At 38.1% G+C, this 19,775-nt stretch overlaps 2 protein-coding genes across 2 annotated transcripts in view; both read left to right on the top strand.

Moving 5' to 3' along the window:
- Positions 1-13,926, top strand: part of LOC136836432 (protein cereblon-like) — a 109,738-nt gene extending 95,812 nt beyond the window's left edge. Inside the window, exons 5-6 of the mRNA XM_067100662.1 lie at positions 241-408; positions 13,124-13,926. Coding sequence (XP_066956763.1) covers positions 241-287 — 47 coding nt within the window. The 3' untranslated portion in view covers positions 288-408; positions 13,124-13,926. The remainder of the gene's footprint in view (positions 1-240; positions 409-13,123) is intronic.
- LOC136836216 (uncharacterized) lies at positions 295-19,775 on the top strand. The gene is made up of 3 exons (XM_067100219.1): positions 295-408; positions 13,124-13,445; positions 19,600-19,775. The coding sequence occupies exons 1-3, from the start codon at positions 295-297 to the stop codon at positions 19,773-19,775; spliced, it is 612 nt and encodes a 203-aa protein (XP_066956320.1).

Genomic DNA, 19,775 nt, shown 5'->3' with positions numbered 1-19,775 from the left:
TGTTTTTGGAATTGTATTAGATTTTTTGACTTATAATGATTTCATGATTATTGAAAACTAAATGCAGATAGGACAGCACAGTCACACATTTTTTTTTAATGGAATATGCATGTTATAGCTTTTACTTATACTGGATCTCTTAAGAAATAGAGCCAGTTGATTAAAGTGAGTGTCATAAGTGTATTCATATTTTAGAATTCTCTTAGATCACTCTCCTTCATAAATATTTAATCTTTTCAGTTTCAGAGTCTCTTGTAATAACACTGCCAAAAACTCTGAGAATATAAATCAACCATGGCAGCTGATTTGCAAGAAAATGGAACTGTCAAATTGAATGAAGAATATTTAGCAGAGTTGGAAGCAGCAGCTGAAGGACGGTACACAGAAAGTGATGAAGAATTTATGAAGGTAATTGCATGTTGCTGTGGAAAACTAGACACTTTTGTTCATGCAAATTACAAACCCCTTTACTGTTGGCATTAACTCCCCATTGGGGGTAATGCTGTCACTGTATTGCATGCACTGACTATAGGCATTACTGAAGGTTGCAGCATCCCTTTGGCCCCAGCTGCCACCCCTTTTATTTCTTTTACTATACCTCCATTCATATTCTCTCTTCCATCTCACATCTTACTTCCCACCCTCTCCTAACAATAGTTTCAGTTTTTTCAACATAATTTTCAGCACAGAATGACTTCATAGGTCCCAGGGCTTGGCCTTTGGCCTAAATTTTATATTCCAATTCCAATTCCTATTATCAATAACCTGGCATTTGTTTAGGATGGACAACCAAGTTGTGAATAAGTACTTGAAAATAGTAGATTAGTAGTTGTATAATTGATTAGATGTCTCCTATCAGGAAAGCTCCTTTTTTCAACTTTTGAATTTGACTTCCCTAATGTCACAGGCATTAAGAATGCTATTCAGCGATCTACATTTTCCGTCACCTACTTCACCTTATATTATTATTTTCTATGATTTAACCAGACTCGTGAATCATAATGCTGAAGTCTCACATAACTGGCCCAATGGATTTGATATTAAATGAAAGGTGAAAATCAAAGCAAAAAGAGTTGGAAAGCCAGGTGGGAAGGGAAGAGGGGGGTAAAAGGCTGAAAATAATGCAGCCGAGGGTAAAAGTAATGCTGCAGAAGTCCAGTGTAACTAGTAAACCTTTTGTGAGGATCTTTGTAACTGATGGAATTGGGCCAGGATGCCTGTTAGTCTTGTGTCAAATCAAAGCTTAATTGCTTATTTATATAGTACCTTGTTGTGTTTAAACTTAATCACATTTTACTAAGGGACATTAACTACATCAAAACTTTGAATAAAATAATGAGACACTATACAAGAGAAAAGGGAGTAAACAGACAGATTTACAGTTCCTTATGGAAGCTACAGTTCACATATAATAGTCAAGTTTACTTATAAATGATTTGTTTAACCATACCTCTAAACTCTTTTAGGGTTTTTCTCGGGCTGGAAGTAATAGTCAAGTGAACTGAGAACATTTTTACATTTGAAAACGATGATTTGGACTACAGTATTTATGATGGCATATTACAAAGTGTTACTTTTATCAAAAGTAATGATAAAATGACACGATACGCAACAAGAGAGGGAGGAAAGAATGACATTGATTTTCACGCAGTTGCTACAGTGGCTAGGTAGGGTATTGTGTAAGTTATTTTACCTGATCTTCAATACTGGTTGGGAGGCCAGACCCCTGAACTGTTTGTTAAGTTGAGGTGGTACTATTATTATTATATTATTATTATAATAATAATAATAATAATAATAATAATCATCATCATCATCATCATCATAATAATAATAATAACAATAATAATAATAATAATAATAATAATAATAATAATAATAATAATAAAAAAAAAATAAAAAATCCACACCACCATCACAACCAACCCAACAGAAACCAAAACAGCAACCGTCTTGGAAAAGGCATCTGGAAAAACAAATCATGGCAGTTAGATCTGACTTGAGTAAACTGAAAGAGATGGCGGAAAAGAGGCTAAGAAGCAAGAAAGCAAGAGAGGAACTGAATGAGAAATAAAAAGTACAGGACAAGGGACTAAACAGCACAATAGAAGATATAAAACAGAGGCTTAAAGCCAAAGCACATAAGATCCAGTGGGACATGAACAGGAATAAAGGATACCAACAGAACAAATTCTTTGGAACCAACCAGAAAAGACTATACAGCCAACTAAGAGTGGTATCACACAACAAACATGTAACATGGCTCCAGGAAATCAAGGCAGAAGAAATGGGGAGAATAAAACAAAGATTCACTGAGATCATGACAGACACAGTCAGACACCAACTAAAGAAAATGCCCAACTGGAAAGCCCCAGGTCCTGATGAAGTCCATGGATACTAGCTCAAAAACTTCAAGGCCCTACACCCATGAATAGCAGAACAACTCCATCATTGTATCACAAACCACCATGCGCCCAAAGGATGACCACAGGGAGAACATCCTTAGTACAGAAAGAAAAGAACAAGGGAAATATAGCAAGTAACTATAGGCCTATCACCTGCCTACCAATAATGTGGAAGTTACTAATAGGTATCATCAGTGAAAGGCTATACAACTACCTAGAGGACACAAACACCATCCCTCACCAACAGAAAGGCTGCAGAAGAAAGTGTAGGGGCACAAAAGACCAGCTCCTAATAGACAAAATGGTAAGGAAGAACAGAAAGAAAAGGAGAACCAACCTAAGCATGGCATGGATTGACTACAAGAAAGCCTTCGACATGATACTGCACACATGGCTAGTAGAATGCCTGAAAATATATGGGGTAGAGGAAAACACCATCAGCTTCCTTAAAAATACAATGCGCAACCGAAATACAGTACTTACAAGCTCTGGGATAAGACTAGCAGAGGTTAACATCAGAGAGGGATCTTTCAAATGACTCACTGTCCCCACTCTTCATTAGTAGTCATGATTCCCATGACAAAAAGTACTGCAAAAGATGGATGCTGGGTACCAACTCAAGAAAGGAGGCAACAGAATTAACCATCTGATGTTCATGGATGACATCAAATTGTATGGTAAGAGCATCAAGGAAATAGATACCCTAATCCAGACTGTAAGGATTGTGTCTGGGGACATCAGGATGGAGTTTGGAATAGAAAAATGCAACTAGGTCAACAAACAAAAAGGCAAAGTAACAAGGACTGAAGGGATAAAGCTACCAGATGGGAATAGCATCAAACACATAGATGAGAGGATACAAATACCTAGGAATAATGGAAGGAGAGGATATAAAACACCAAGAGATGAAGGACACGATCAGGAAAGAATATATGCAGAGACTTAAGGCGATACTCAAGTCAAAACTCAATGCCAGAAATATGATGAAAGCCAAAAACACATGGGCAGTACCAGTAATCAGATACAGCGTGGGAGTAGTGGAGTGGATGAAGGCTGAACTCCGCAGCATAGTCCAGAAAACTAGAAAACACTTGACAGTACACAAAGCACTACACCCAAGAGCAAATACAGACAGACTATACATAACATGAAAGGAAGCGGGGAGAGGGCTACTAAGTACAGTATAGAGAACTGCATCAACATAGATAACAGAGCACTGTGGCAATATCTGAAAACCAGTGAAGATGAGTGGCTAAGGAGTGCATGGGAAGAAGGACTGATAAAAGTAGACGAAGACCCAGAAATATACAGAGACAGGATAATGGAAAACAGAACAGAGGAATGGCACAACAAACCAATGCATGGACAGTACATGAGACAGACAAAAGAACTGGCCAGCAATGAAACATGGCAATGGCTACAGAGGGGAGAACTCAAGAAGGAAACAGAAGGAATGATAACAGTGGCACAAGATCAGGCCCTAAGAACCAGATAAGTCCAAAGAACAATAGATGGAAATAACATCTCACCCATATGCAGGAAGTGCAATATGAAAGACAGACCATAAACCACAAGCAAGTGAATATCCGTGCTTGCACAGAACCAGTACAAAAAGAGGCATGATTCAGTAGCAAAGCCTCACTGGAGCATGTGCAAGAAACACCAGCTAGCTTGCAGTAATAAGTAGTACGAACACCAACCTGAGGGAGTGATAGAAAACGATCAGGCAAAGATCCTCCGGAACTATGGAATCAGATAGGGTGATACTTGCCAATAGACCAGACGTGACGATTGACAAAATCAAGAAGAAAGTATCACTCATTGATGTCGCAGTACCACGGAACACCAGAGTAGATGAGAAAGAAAGAGAGAAAATTGATAAGTATCAAGACCTGAAAATCGAAATAAGAAGGAAAACTATACATCACCCCAGGTTTCAGTAACCTGCTGTAATGATTTAAATAAAGAATTTCTGCTGCAAGCAATTCGCTATCTTATCCTTCGAATTATTGATTAATAGTGATGTGTAGGAAAAGCAAATTATTAGAAGAATTGAGAAAACTAAGTATAAAATAATGTAGCCATTTTATTCTTATTCAACAAAATAATAAATAATAATACAGGCAGTCCCCGGTTATCGGCGATCCGGTTTTTTGGCGCCTGTCTAGCAATGAAAATGTGCGCAATTTCATGTAGAATACAACAAAAAATAACTCATGGTTGTAGCTTTTATCAGTTTTGACATATTTTCATATAAATCACGATAAGTGCCAAAATATCAACCTTGGGTCAAGTTTGACTCGACTGAAATGGAATTGTAAGCTAAAACTCTTACATTCTAGTAATATTCAATCATTTAACTTCATTTTGCAACAAACGAGAAGTCTCTAGCACAATATTTCGATTTATGGTGAATTTTTGAAAAAAACTTTTTCCTTACCTTTGCGCACGCTAACTCTGCTGAAAATCTCATAATTTCTTTAGTCACTTTGTTGTAATTTTTGCACTGTTTTTTATTAGCCGTTACATAAAGTTTTATATATGAAAATGTGTGCAATTTCATGTAGAATACAACAAAAAGTCACACATGGTTGTAGCTTTTATCAGTTTTGAAATATTTCATATAAATCACAATGTGCCAAAATTTCAACCTTCTGTCAACTTTGACTCGACCGAAATGGTCGAAAAATGCAATTGTAAGCTAAAACTCTTACATTCTAGTAATATTCAATAATTTACCTTCATTTGCAACAAACGAGAAGTCTCTAGCACAATATTTCGATTTATGGTGAATTTTTGAAAAAACTTTTTCCTTACATCCGCACGCGCTAACTCTGCTGAAAATCTCAGAATATCTTTAGTCACTTTGTCTTAATTTTTGCACCGTTTTCTATTAGCCATTACATAAAGTTTTCTACATGAAAATGTGCACAATTTCATGTAGAATACAACAAAAAATAACTCATGGTTGTAGCTTTTATCAGTTTTGAAATATTTTCATATAAATCACGATAAAATAAAAAAATTCGACTTCGTTGAACTTTAACTTGACCGAAATGGTCGAAAACTGCAATTGTAAGCTAAAACTCTTACATTCTAGTAATATTCAATCATTTACCTTCATTTTGCAACAAACAGGAAGTCTAGCACAATATTTCGACTTATGGTGAATTTTTGAAAAAACTTTTTATGTCTGCGGCGTTGCTATTTAATTCATGCATCATTTTGTGATAATATTTTCTCTGTGTTGCTTTGATCGTTTTACAATTTCTTATGTACCATAATCATCGCAATTTAGTGTACAATATAAACGAAAAAAAAAAAAAACTCATTAGCTTTAACCGTTTTGCTCACAGCGCGATTTGTATACAATTATATATGAAATTTTTTTTTGCCCTGTCATATATTCCAATATTTATATATTATGATTTTTTTTCACTTCTGATGGTTGCATACTAAACTTCAGGCAATGAGAAAAAAAGGAGCCAAAAATGAACTCTTAATCTTAAAAAAACTAAGAGTGCTGTAATTTAAAAAAAAAAACTTTCCGCTTCGGCGCTAACTCAAACCCCGCCGGCATACGGCAGACACTTTTGTAAGTAGAGGCTCGACGTTTAAGGGTTAATGTGGATACAGTATACATTCTACAGGAAAATCCATGAATAGGTGAAGCCGCGAATCCTGAACCGCAAATAAGCGTGGGTCCTTTGTAAATAGGATATCATCCAAAGAAGAGAAAGATAAGTCATTTTGAGTCAGGAAGGTAAGAAGGTGCATATCCCGGCTTTACTTGAGTTTACGACAGTCACAACCAATGTGTGAAATGTAGGAACAATGATTGCTAGATCAGTGTGTTGGTTAGTCAGATGAAATAATGAATATTTATTTAAAGTATGAGCAGACGTGAGAAGCAGACAAGAATAGGAAAAGACAGAAAAAGATTCTTCCAACTCTAATACAGGAAGTGAGGTTAGGACTAAGTTTCTCACTTTTCACAACCTGTCAAATAGCAGCTCTTGCTGCTCTCCCTTTTTTCCTAGTAAGCTTCTCCTTCGAAATTTTCTCCTCTCAAAGCTCCCCATATTGTTCAGACTGTGGGGTTTGGCAGTTAGAAGCAATGTAGCTAGTCTTAGGGCTACTTGTTGCTTTATCTGCCAAATTGTTTGTCCTTTTTCGGGTTTCCCCCTTGCGGCAGAGGAAATGCCAACATCCTTCCTCCCTGTTAACCATACCCTAGCCATGCCTTGTGGTGCTTCTCCTACTGTTGGAGGTACAGAGAAGTGGGGTATGTCCGGGAGTGGAAGCTGTTTGCACTCGATCACTGAAAGATAAGCATGACAAGATGAAGAGAATTTTGGTACAAATTAATTCAGTAATATTGTTGTTGCAGAAAAGGGTAATGTTCAAGGATTAAAATAAACAGACTGATGAAATATTAAATGAAGTTGTGCTAAACACGGTTAAATTATAAATAAGGGAATTCAGTTATGTAACTCAGCACATAACACGAACAGTGTAATGTGCCTGCAACGGTGTTTGTGGAGGCGCTTAGGAACCAGGCAGGAGGACGATATGCTAGGTAAGGTTAAGTGCACTCAGTATCCGATTTTGTATCTTGTAGGCCTTGTTTGAGGCTGCGTACTCCTAGCAATCCCAATCTGGGTTCTTCCTGTAGTCTTCCCTTGCAAGATGATTTGGTATTCACTCATACACTCGCTTGACAGCAGGCATTTGCCTGGGAACAGGCACCTGCCTGGAAGGAGGTGATCTCCTGGAAGCAGGTGCTCACCTGGAAGCAGACATTCACCTGACAGGAGGCGCTCGCCTGCCATTGGACACGTGCTTGACAACAGGCGCTTGCCGGACACCGAACGCTTCCCTACCATTAGACTTTTGCCTGGCGCCAGGAACCCTTGTTCTTCTTCTCGATATCCAGGCAGTCTGGCTATGCCGATTCTTCACGTTTTTTGTCAGACATGAGGGATTTTCGTGCAAGTAGCCGCGATCGGGTTGTAAACGCATTTGTTCTCCACATTCTCCTTCCTTTCTCAGGCATTCTCATCAACTTTTGATGCCTGCTTCATAAAACAGTGCTAGTTTCTCCTGCTTCTTGGAGAAGTAGGAGCTTCTCTTGTAGGTCCCTTTCTTTTCAGAAGTAGCGCTTTTAGTCTCGGTCCCCGTCTTTGCCTACTTGGGCCATTCCTGAGCATTCTAGACATTTTCTTCAACCTCGTTCTATATCGCGGACGCCTTGGGCTGCTTGCCAGTCTCCGAGGCAGGATTCAAAGTATTATCAAGCCTCTTTTAGGCATTCTCAGGCCGCCTTTTCAGCGCCCAGGTCCGGCGTATTCACCTGTTAGTCAGGTAGATCCTTCTTTGATTGCTACTGTCTCAGTAGCAAAGCAGACTAGAGTACCTTCCCCTCAACCAAGTTTTGAGGTTGGTGCCTTCAAAATTTTTGGTTTTGCCTCCTGCTACCTCGATGTCATTGCAGGATGCTGTGAATAGTCAGGAAGGCTGTTTCCTGTGCAGATGAATCTTCAGTGCCAGGCACCATGGCACTAAGTGGAGCCAACCACTTCCTGATTTCTTTGAGGAACCAGTAGTTCAGGATTCGAGGTCCCTTAGGATTGCATCTCCAAAACAGGCTGAGTTGGCACTGGACAGATTTGACTTAGTGGCTAAATTTCTCCATCAGAAAGTTTCTTCTAAAAGTTCTTCCCCTCTTGATGAGAAAGAGGAGAGCGATGGCTTTACTAGGCAGTTACCCTTTATCAGAACTGGCTATAGCAGCAATAGGTGAATAGCAAGTGAGATTGATTCTGCTCTTCTGCAAGTTTTTTGGCTGCTCTGATAGAGCAGTTACAGACTTCCCTGGGGAGTCCGCGCACACCTTTACTAAGGCGGTTATCAAGCACAGGGAACAATTCTGTTCTTTTTGGTTTCCTCTGTCTCTTTGATAAGGAAGGCTGATGTTATCACACATCACCCGTTACATTCTTTACTGGATGCCTCAGCATTAGGTTTGATAGTGCAAGAGGTTGAGAAGTGGAAACCAGGTCTTTGTTGCATTGCTCTCAAATATTTAAGCATACACAACCAAGGCAGCAGTGGTTTTTGCAGTTAAATGCAAAGTTTTAAGGTTCCTCCCAGGCAAATGGGCAAGTCATTGGGGCCCTTGAGCCAGACCTTTTGGGCTTTCAGGAAGGACAATAAGCATTGTAGAAATCCAGCTCCTGACAATATGATGCATCAAGCCCCCAGTCCCCAGTAGGAGGGAGATTGAGCCTCTTTTATTCAGTTTGGCAGGATCTGGAGGCAGATCCTTGGGTGGTGGAGGTACTGTAGGAGGGATACAGCATCCCCATTCTTTCCCAGCCTCCTCTAGCCAGTTCTCCTCAGGAGTTTTCCTCTTATCGCCACAATGAGAAGTTCCAGATCTTGTGAGAGGAAGTAGACTCTCTTGGCCTAAATGGAGCTGTGGAAATAGTCTTGGACTCGTTGCCAAGGTCCAACAATCACATGTTTCTGGTACTAAAGCTTCAGGAGGATGGAGACCGGTACTGGATACCTCCAAGTTGAACCATTCGCCTGACTCCGTTCAACATGGAGTCTGTCAGTTCAATTTTGGCAGCAATTCAGCATGGAGATTGAGTGGGATTGGTGCACATGATGGATGCGTACTTCCATGTACCAATTCACCCAGATTCAGGAATATTTACAGTTTATTTTTCAGGCCAAGGCATACCAGTTTTGGGCAGTGTACTTTCACCTGACCTTAGCACCTCAAGTTTTTACAAGAGTTGTATCGCAGTTGGGCAAGTGGGCTCATATGTTAGGCATTTGGATGCTTCTCTACCTGGACAGTTGGCTGATAGTAGCGTCCATTTTAGAGGGAAGCCTGAGGGTAAGAGATACTCTTTTAAAGTTGACAAGTATGTTGGGATTACTGATAAATGTTTCAAACTCCAATCTAATACCAACTCAGAACCTTTGTTACCTGGGAATGCTTTTGGACACCAAGAATTTCTTGGTTTCTCCAAAGGAGAAATGCATAGACAACTTTCTTTTAATTCTAGAAGAATTTCTATCCTTCACAACCTTGCCAGCCAAGAAATGGCTGTCCCTGTTAGGGCACATGGCATCACCAGGGAAGTTGGTTCTGGGTACTGGACTGAGAATGGGGGCAATTCTTTTCTTTTTCAGCCAGAATCCATTCAAATTCAGGTCTCGAGGGAGTTGGAGGACCCTCTGAGATGGTGGAACCATTGACCTCGATTTTTGCAGGGAGTGTCTCTCCAGTTGAAGAGCCCAGACCTCACATTATATTCTGATGCATCACCAGAAAGTTGAGGAGCAGTTGCAGCAGACAGGCATTTAGCTGGGGTTTGGTCGACTTAGGAACAAGAGCTCCTTATCATTCAGTTAGAGACGTTGCCAGTGTGAAAGTCAGAAGCTTTGTTCTGCCTTTCAAGTCACATTCTTACTTGGTCAGAGGAAAGGAAGATCCTTCTGTTACCTGAGTTTATGCCAGGAAAATTGAACATTTTGGCAGACCAACTGAGCAGGAAAGACCAGATTCTCTCTTCTGAATGGACCTTGCATCCACAAGTCTGCAAGGGCCTGCGGAGGCTATGGGGCTCTCCTCTAATAGACCTGTTTGCCACCAGATCCAACAGTTGCCTGCCAGTGTACTGCTCTCCAGTTCAGGATCCTCAGGCATGGGCAGTTGACACAATGCTTTTAGACTGGTCTTATCTAGACCTCTCTGCTTTTCTCCCCTTTGCTATGATACAAAGAGTACTAGGAAATTTCATATAGCTGTGAATTCACGCACGACTTCAGTGACCTCTTGGTGGTCACCCAGAGAATGGTTCCCAGACCCCCTGCCTCTTGTTAGTAGATAGCCCAGAAGTCTTCTTCCACCAAGAAAACATCTTCTCAAACAGCCAGGAGGTATGGGGTTTCACCAGAACCTCCCCATGCTTCAGCTGACAGCTTGGAGAGACTACCTTCTCTTACCAGCAAGAGGTTTTTCAAAGGAATGCAGAAAGTGTATCCCTAACTCTAAAAGGGAGTTGACTAATGCACTGTATCAAAGACAATCAAAGACAGTGGGGAGTATATAGGGCTTGGTGCTTCACTAGAAGGCTGTCCTGCACCTGTACCTCTGTGAATAATATCTTTAAATTCTTACTTTACGTACACTACAGTACATTTTTCAGTCCCAGCCATTAAAGGGTATCGATCCATGTTAGCTGCTGTATTGAGGCACACTGGCCTAGGTATTTCATCTAACATGGATATTAAGGAGACCATCTGCTCCTTCCAAATTGATATTCTTAAGTCTCCAAATTAACTCCTCGGTCTCCAAATTAACTCCTCGGATGGAATTTGGATGTGGTACTTGAGTATTTATGCGTGCCCCCATTGGAGCCCTTGAGCACAACCTCCCTTAAGGATTTGACAGTGAATTTTGTTTTTGTTAACCTTGGCTTTACTACCTAAGGAGCAGTCCTTTCTTTTCTACCCCTTTTCAGGGCCAAGAATGATTTTAAGTCTCATCCTCTGCCTTGTTCTTTTGTGACCCCAGTCTGTCCTCTTTGATCCCAGATGGGGAAGAAGCTTCTCTATGTCTAGTCAGAGCTCTCTCTCTATATTTGCAAAGGACTAGGGAAATCAGGTAAAATGTCAACAGTCTCTTTTGCAGCCCTGGGAATCCTGACTTACCCTTGTCAAAGAATGGTATGTCTCGTCTGCTCAAGGTCGTGGTAAGACAAGCGCACGCAAATCTAGACTCGATTCTTTTACCATCAGCTTAAAATAAGACTCACGATGAGCAAGTGGTAGTGACCACTTTCAGTTTCCTTAAGATTATTTCTCTGGAGAAAGTTGTCAATGCGGCGCAGTGGAGGCGTAACTTCGTATTTGCCTCGCACTATCTGTGAGGTTTGGAAATCCAATATGAAGTATGCAGAGCTCTTTTGCCCCTCATTATACCTTAGTTTTACTAGACCACTGAGCTGATTAACAGCTCTCCTAGGGCTGGCCCGAAGGATTAGACTTATTTTATGTGGCTAAGAACCAATTGGTTACTTAGTAACGGGACCTACAGCTTATTGTGGAATTCGAACCATATTATAGCGAGAAATTAATTTGTATCACCAGAAATAAATTCCTCTAATTCTTCATCAGCCGGCCGGGGAATTGAGCTCTGGCCCATTGAGTGACAGTCCGCAGCTCTACCGACTCACCAAACTCATATCGTGAACAGTTAGGGGAGGTGTACTCTAACCTTTCCTATTTAGTTAGGAAATTGTCGAATTTTGGGGAGTATGAAGGTACCTAGGTGAGAGCCTTCATTCCTTTACTGTCGTTGCTCTGCTGGCCTAGGCACAAGGCCTTGCGTCCCACTTGCATCGGAGTGTGAGTGGTATCCCTAGCAAGGAACCTTCAGTATTGTTCAGAGGTCTTGCTACCTAATGAATAAGTCTTCACTTGGCAAAAGTACCAGCTGATGCATGCTAATCATTAGGTAAGTAGCATCTTATTCCTGGTGGAATTTTATGGTGTTCTTGGGGGTTTGTCCTCACACCTTTCCCACCTCTTGTGCTCAAATTGGGAATCAGCTATCATAATAGAGAGGTAAGATTCATTTCAAAAATAGAAATTTTGATAATAAAATTTATTTTTTAAATACCTCTCTATTATGTATCATTCCCCCACCTCCCCACTCATGTGGACAGAAGAAAAAACTGATTGGAAAACTATAGACGCTCAAACCACCCGAAAGGGATGGGTGAATAGACGGTTCAAACTAAATGATCCTATTCATTTTTTACTTTTCACATTCTGTTGTCCTCTCGCCTGATGCAGGAAATACGTCTGTAATAATAGAGAGGTAAGTATTTAGAAAAATAAATTTTATTATAAAAATTTCTATTTAAAAAAAAGTATACAGTATATATGCACCCACAAGAGCCACAATTTAACTGGCATGAAAAAAGGAGTTTTCCCCAAGGCATGCTTGATTCAACCGTGAAAATCATCCAGACAAGAAATAGGGCCAGGCTTACAGACATGAGTAAACATTTGGAGGCCATTGTCCAACACTGTATTTCTTACCCTTTGATTTCTTCGTTGATAATATTGCAGTTTCACTCCCGGTGATACATCTCTCCAAATTATCTTCACTAGGTCAATATTTGTCACTTAAATTTAACTACCATTCATTATGAACAGTGATAAAAATGCTTATGAAAAAATGAGGGAACAACAAAATGCATATCCCTCTATATATTTTTAAGTCACTGGTTGGGTGGCTATTGGGGTGTGAGAGGAGCTACATTTGAGTTAGCTATTCTCAATATTGCAACACACTTTGAGTGTATCCCAGTTTCCAACCAACTGCAAAAGTTATAAATAGTATAAGATGTGTGAGGAATGTCACTAGGTAGCCCACTGATACTTTGTGACATTTCAGAATGAAGTGGCTTTTTAGGTTTCATGTTTTACATTTCATGAAAAATGGCATCTGAATTTGCCCTTATATTGTAAATAAGCACACTAAATAGTTTTCTTAAAGATGAGATTAGTGGGGAATGTACACTACTGCAGACATAGATTACTTTTCATTTTAGGATTACCTTGTTACCCTAATAAGATTTAAATGAAAGTTACATTGATTTTTTTGTCAAGAGTAAACCAATATATTTCAGATTTTTAATAGCCCATCACCTAAACCTCCAATACTGCCTAACAATCAGTTCAATCGAAATCGACATGGAGGTCGATTTCGAGGTAACAGAAACCGTGGTGGATATCGCGATAACTGGCAAGACAGACAATCAGATGATGGGCAAGGTAGAAGATCAGATGGCTGGCAAGATAGAAGGTCAGATGGCTGGCAAGATAGAAGATCAGATGGCTGGCAAGATAGAAGATCAGATGGCTGGCAAGATAGAAGATCAGATGGCTGGCGTGGTAGATCTGGACACCATGGAGAAGGAAGACATGGAGGGCAGAGAGATGAAAGACAAGGTTATTGGAACTCTAGAAACAATAAAAGAGATTGGGAGGGTGATAGGAGATACTGAAGTAATAAGGAGATGTGAAATTTAAGATAGGGGCATTTTATATATCACTAATACATCCATGAAAGCAAAAATTTATTTTTAAATATTTAATGTCAAAAATCTTATTTGATTTTCAAATACTTCCATAAGAGTATTAATGCTGTTGGTGGAATTCTCTATACTTGATATTTTTTTCACCTATTTTGTTAGTTTTGTAGTTGGTTTTTTTTGGAAAATGAATGTGGAATTAAAAAGTTTTTGAAAAGGTTTCATTGCACAATGTTATTTAGAGGGAAGATTGTGAACTTTTAAGCATAAGAAAAAATTAATTTGGGGTGTGTTACATTTAATTATTTACCAAGGTAAAAATGCAAATGTTACTACTGTATTGCATTTTTCATGTCCTGTTTGATACAATGTACTTTGAATAAAAAAACACCTGTTTATCTCAATTTGTATGATCTATTTTTCCCACATAAAATTATAGCAGTTCTTTTCAGTTTGTGAAATATACGGTAGAAATTTTCTAAGTGCTATAACTTCTATTTTTGATAGCGAAGACGCTTGTTTCATCCTCAAGGAATTACCCCGCATGGTGACTAGACTAGTATCAAAGAAATATTTTTTAGCCTGGTCTTGTGGTCGGGTATTGTGTCGTACTGAAAACTATGACATGTGATAGAGTATAATGGACTCAGAGATAAGAGGGTATTTTCCCTATCTTCAGCAAAGCTGAATCCAGTTTTTCCTACATCAAAAAGTGCAAAAGTGACTACAGTATTGCGCATGCACTTCTGCCATCTTGATTACGACCAGGGCAGGCAAAAGACCGTCTCCATTACCCTCTGCTAGTTTAAACTGTGCGCACGACGTTTCAGTGCTCCTCACAAAATCTCTTTGATTTCAAATTTTTTCATTAGCGAGAATCATGGAAACATCTAAACTTGAAAGTTGAGTGTGTATTTTTAAGCTGCAGTTAAAAATTGTTAGTTTAAACTGTGGAACAAATGTTTTTGTGTAAGGAATACGAAAACCGGACTTTGTTTTCTGAGCACATGGTTGGTACTCTCTCACGATCTCTCTTATTTGCAAAAGCCCCCCAAAATTTGAATTTTTGATCATTCTGTTTAGAAGTTGTAATTAAAGAAATGTTCCACATTCTATTATTAATTTAGATAATCCTTTTAGATAACAATGTCTACAAATTCAATGGCAGTAATTTAACTATAATAGATGTTGTCTGTAGCCTATAACCTAGGATTACATATCCTAAAGGTGACTTAAATAACCAGGATTAGGTAGTAACCTAAATTAAGGTAAGAACCTTTTAAGACTATTCTTTTATGGTCCTAGGCAACAGCCTAGTTTGCACCAAGGACCCTGGAATTTGATAAACAGGCTACTGAAATTTTGCCTTTATATAGCCTCTACACTTATGCATGATCTAAAATAATCCAGGACTAGGTTAACCCTTAAAACGCCGACGGGACGTATCATACGTCGACTAAAATTGTCTGTTGGGTGCCGAGTGGACGTACCGTACGTTGACAACAAAAAATTTCAACCTTCGGCCAACTTTGACTCGACCGAAATGGTCGAAAAACACAATTGTAAGCTAAAACTCTTACATTCTAGTAATATTCAATCATTTACCTTCATTTTGCAACAAATTGGAAGTCTCTAGCACAATATTTCGATTTATGGTGAATTTTTGAAAAAACTTTTTCTTACGTCTGCCGGGTAACTCTGCGAAAATTTCAGAAATTCTTTCGTCATTTTGTTGTAGTTTTTGCACTGTTTTATATTAGCCGTTACATAAAGTTTTATATATGAAAATGTGTGGAATTTTATGTTAAATACAACAAAATACAACCCATGGTTGTAGCTTTTATCAGTTTGGAAATATTTTCATATAAATCACGATAACTGCCAAAATTTCAATATTTTCATATAAATCACGATAACTGCCAAAATTTCAACCTTTGGTCAACTTTGACGTGACCGAAATGGTAAAAAAAAACGCAATTGTAAGCTAAAACTCTTACATTCTAGTAATATTCAATCATTTACCTTCATTTTGCAACAAATTGGAAGTCTCTAGCACAATATTTCGATTTATGGCAAATTTTGAAAAACTTTTTCCTTACGTCCGCGCCAGAAATTCTTTCGTCACGTTGTCGTAATGTTTGCATTTTTATATTAGTCGTTACATAAAGTTTTATATATGGAAATGTGCGCAATTTCATGTAAAGAATACAACAGAAAATAACTCATGGTTGTAGCTTTTATCATTTTGAAATATTTTCTTATAAATCACGATAACTGCAAAAATTTCAACCTTCGGTCAACTTTAACTTGACCGAAATGGTAAAAACGCAATAATAAGCTAAAACTCTTACATTCTAGTAATATTCAATCATGTACCTTCATTTTTCAACAAACTGGAAGTCTCTAGCACAATATTTCAATTTATGGTGAATTTCTGAAAAAAAAAACTTTTTCCTTACGTCTCGCGAAGCCGTAACTCGGCCGAACATCTCAGAAATTCTTTAAATCACGTTGTCGTAATGTCTGCATCGTTTACATTAGTCGTTACATAAACTTTTATATATGAAAATGTGCGCAATTTCATGTAGAATACAACAGAAAATAACTCATGGTTGTAGCTTTTATCACTTTTGAAATATTTTCACATAAATCCACGACAACTGCCAAAATTTCAACCCGGTCAACTTTAACTCGATCGAAATGGTCGAAAAAAAATGCAATTGTAAGCTAAAACTCTTACATTCTAGTAATATTCAATCATTTACCTTAATTTTGCAATAAATTGAAGTCTCTAACACAATATTTCGATTTATGGTGAATTTTTAAAAAAACATTTTCTTACGTCTGCGCTGTAACTCGCCGAACATCTCAGAAATTCTTTAAATCACGTTGTCGTAATGTTTGCAACCGTTTTATATTAGTCGTTACATAAACTTTTATATATGAAAATGTGCGCAATTTCATGTAGAATACAAGAGAAAATAACTCATGGTTTGTAGCTTTTATCAGTTTTGAAATATTTTCATATAAATCACGATAAATAGAAAAAATTCGACCCGGTCAACTTTAACTCGACCGAAATGGTCGAAAACTGCAATTTTAAGCTAAAACACTTACAGTGTAGTAATATTCAATCAATTAGCTTCATTTTTCAACAAACGGGAAGTCTCTAGCACAATATTTCGATTTATGGTGAATTTCTGAAAAAAACATTTTTTTACGTCCGCTAGTTACGAATTCATGCATCATTTTGTGATAATATTTTCTCTGTGTTGCTTTGATCGTTTTACAATTTGTTATATACCAAAATCATAGCAATTTAGTGTACAACACAAAGAAAAAAAAATAACCCGTCAGCTTTAACCGTTTTGCCTACAGCGCGATTTGTATAAAATTATATATGAAAATTTTTTTTGCACTGTCATATATTTCAATATTTATATATCATAATGATATTTTTTTTCATTTCTGATGGTTGCATACTAAACTTCAGGCAATGACAAAGAAAAGGAGACAAAAATAAACTCTTAATCTTAAAAACTAAGCGTGCTGTGATTTTTGAAAAAACTTTTTCCGGCGTTTTTGTAAATAGAGGCGCTGAGGGTTAACTCCTAACGCCGAACTCATTTACAAAAACGCGTATGCCGCGGCTGGGGCATAATGGAGACGTTTTTGTAAATAGAGCTCATTTAGTATGCGTTAGAGGGTTAAGTGATAAAGCGTTTACAAAACATCCCATCATTGGACTTAAATCATTTTCCTAGACCATGTAATCTAGGACTAGATGAAAATAGTAGCCTGTGCCGGATGAGATGGTAGCCTAGCATTAAAGTTACATACTAGGCAATTGTGCTTTCATAACCACACCCTTGTGAATTAAATAATCCAGGTTACACATTTTTGGGTTACTATTTTATATAGTAGACCAAATAACCTAGGATTGGATACAAACAACAGCTTGGGTTAGACAAAAATAGTAGCCTAACTATAAGTTTACATATTAGTAAGATGCTGGTTTTATATAACCTATATATTTAAGTGTGATCTGTAAAAATCTGGACTAGGTAGTACCCTATACTAGGCTAAGAAAGAACAAATAAGGCTAGGAGTACATATAAACAGTATTCTAGGATCAATAACACTGGTAAGGTCTTATGAAGCCTACACCCTCACAGGTGATATAAATCTAGAACAGGCAATAACCTAACCAGATTAAGTAGAAATCCATGTTAAGGGAATATTCCTACTGTTAATTTAGAAACAACGTGGCTGAGTATCAGACAAGAGGGTAGCATTGGCTACTAAAACAAAAAGTCAGATTATAAGAGGACTAATTTTTGTATGGCTTATATCCTTAGGTTTTTAAATAAACCTAGAAAAAGAAGCAGCTTAGAACAGGTTAAGCGAGAATCCTCTTAAGAAATCTTCTGTGCTTCGATTAATGTAGATTATACTGGAAGAATTAACCTAAGCCATTTAAAACAGAAGCTTGGGTTAAATTAGTTCATAAAGATTAGTCTGAATGGCATGACAATTTAGAATTAAAATTTCACATAGCCATTGCAAGGACTAACAGTTTAAGTAATACAGCCTTATATGGTGTCAAAGTTAACCGAAACCTAAAATGGTTTAAGTTAACTTGGATATTTTATAAAAGGTATTACATTTACACACTAGTAATCAAACTAACCTGTAAGATGTAATATGCTAACGATACAGGGTTTTACAAAAGTGTCCGTTATTAAAAATAACTTATACTAATTAGTTTCTAATAACATCTTGGTTCTTTCACTACAGGGCCACCATTCTGCAGGACCCTAAGCTCAAGTTTTCTGTAGCAAGTTTTTGGTTCGCTATTGCCAGTGGATACAGTCCATTCCACCTTCCATGAGCATAGTCCTTGTAAAAAACAAGACAAATTTGGTTGGTCACCAGATATGTGCAAAATTTCCAGTGTGCTCTTGTTAGCAAGTTTTAAGGACGAAACAGCTTGTTTTAAGCTGTCTGATGGGTCCTAGGGACGGAAACACACATTTCTGGAGTTATTCCAGAATTATGTAATCCCCTTCTGTACTCCAAATGAAACCTATAACTATAGACAGCTTAAAATGAGCTCCTTCATCATTAAAACTTGCTGCTAGGCGTATGTTGCATATTTCACACATGTATGGCAACCACCAAATTTTCCTTTATTCCTTCAGGGGCTGGCTCATGGTAGGTAATTATGAATAAAAAACAGACAGCAATTCGCTGCACTGCAGGTCATCTGTGGGTCCTGCATAATAGCAGCCCAGTACTGATAAAATGAACAAGTATTTCTTAAAAATTACATGTTAGTTACCTGTATCACTGTATAGACAAGACAAGCTTCAAATTAAAAAAGTCACAACTTTTGCTTGCCGGTCCATTCTCAATTATCAGGTAAAGGTTATAGGCTATGTTAGTTGGTACATAATTAAAACAATTAATTATTGGAATTATCATATCAAATTTATATAAAATCAGTGTCTCTAAGATTTTAATTTATTTGACAAAGCTCACCATCATGAAAAAGCAATTTGAATATTCTTGTTGGAAAAAGAAGTGTTATGACAATTTTTTTTTTAACACCTGTGATGTCACTACCAGCGGAGTAATACCTGCTGGAAGTAGATCCACATGAATATGTTTCCTTTAATGCTTCAAAAGGCCTTTTTGTTCGTCCGTCATCAGGCATGGCACAAGTTTCGCAGCAGCAACGCTGTGCATCTTCAATCTTTTTGTCAAAATCTCATAACAAGATCCAACTGATATCCCACACTCTTCAGCAAGCTCCCTGACAGTCAGACGTCGATTTGCCTGCACCAGGGTGTTGATTTTGTCGACGTGTGGGTCATCGGTTGAAATCAACCAAACGAAAAAATCGCACTTCACTAAAAACCGTGTAGCTAATACACAAATGAAGATATCTGCAATTGGGAAATGGCGTCGTAATCAGCTGATTTGTGCGAACTTAGCGACACCAAGCGGATTCCCCTGGAACCAACTGGAGCCGCGCAGTTCTTTTTGATCCCATACTGAGCATTCCAAAGTGAAAAAGAAACCTTTTCCTGAAGAGATATTATCACTAGTCGATGAAGAACCTGATGATGACTACGAGACTCAGAGTAGCAGCTCAGAAACTTCTAGCATAGACAGTGAACAAGATTTATTTTATTCTGAAGAAAACCATAATTTAGATTCGAGTATGGCATTGCCAAGTGACTGA

This window comes from Macrobrachium rosenbergii, chromosome 56 (assembly GCF_040412425.1).
Source record: "Macrobrachium rosenbergii isolate ZJJX-2024 chromosome 56, ASM4041242v1, whole genome shotgun sequence".
Classification (NCBI taxonomy): Eukaryota; Metazoa; Arthropoda; class Malacostraca; order Decapoda; family Palaemonidae; genus Macrobrachium; species Macrobrachium rosenbergii.
This window is presented reverse-complemented; position numbering and strand designations above follow the sequence as displayed.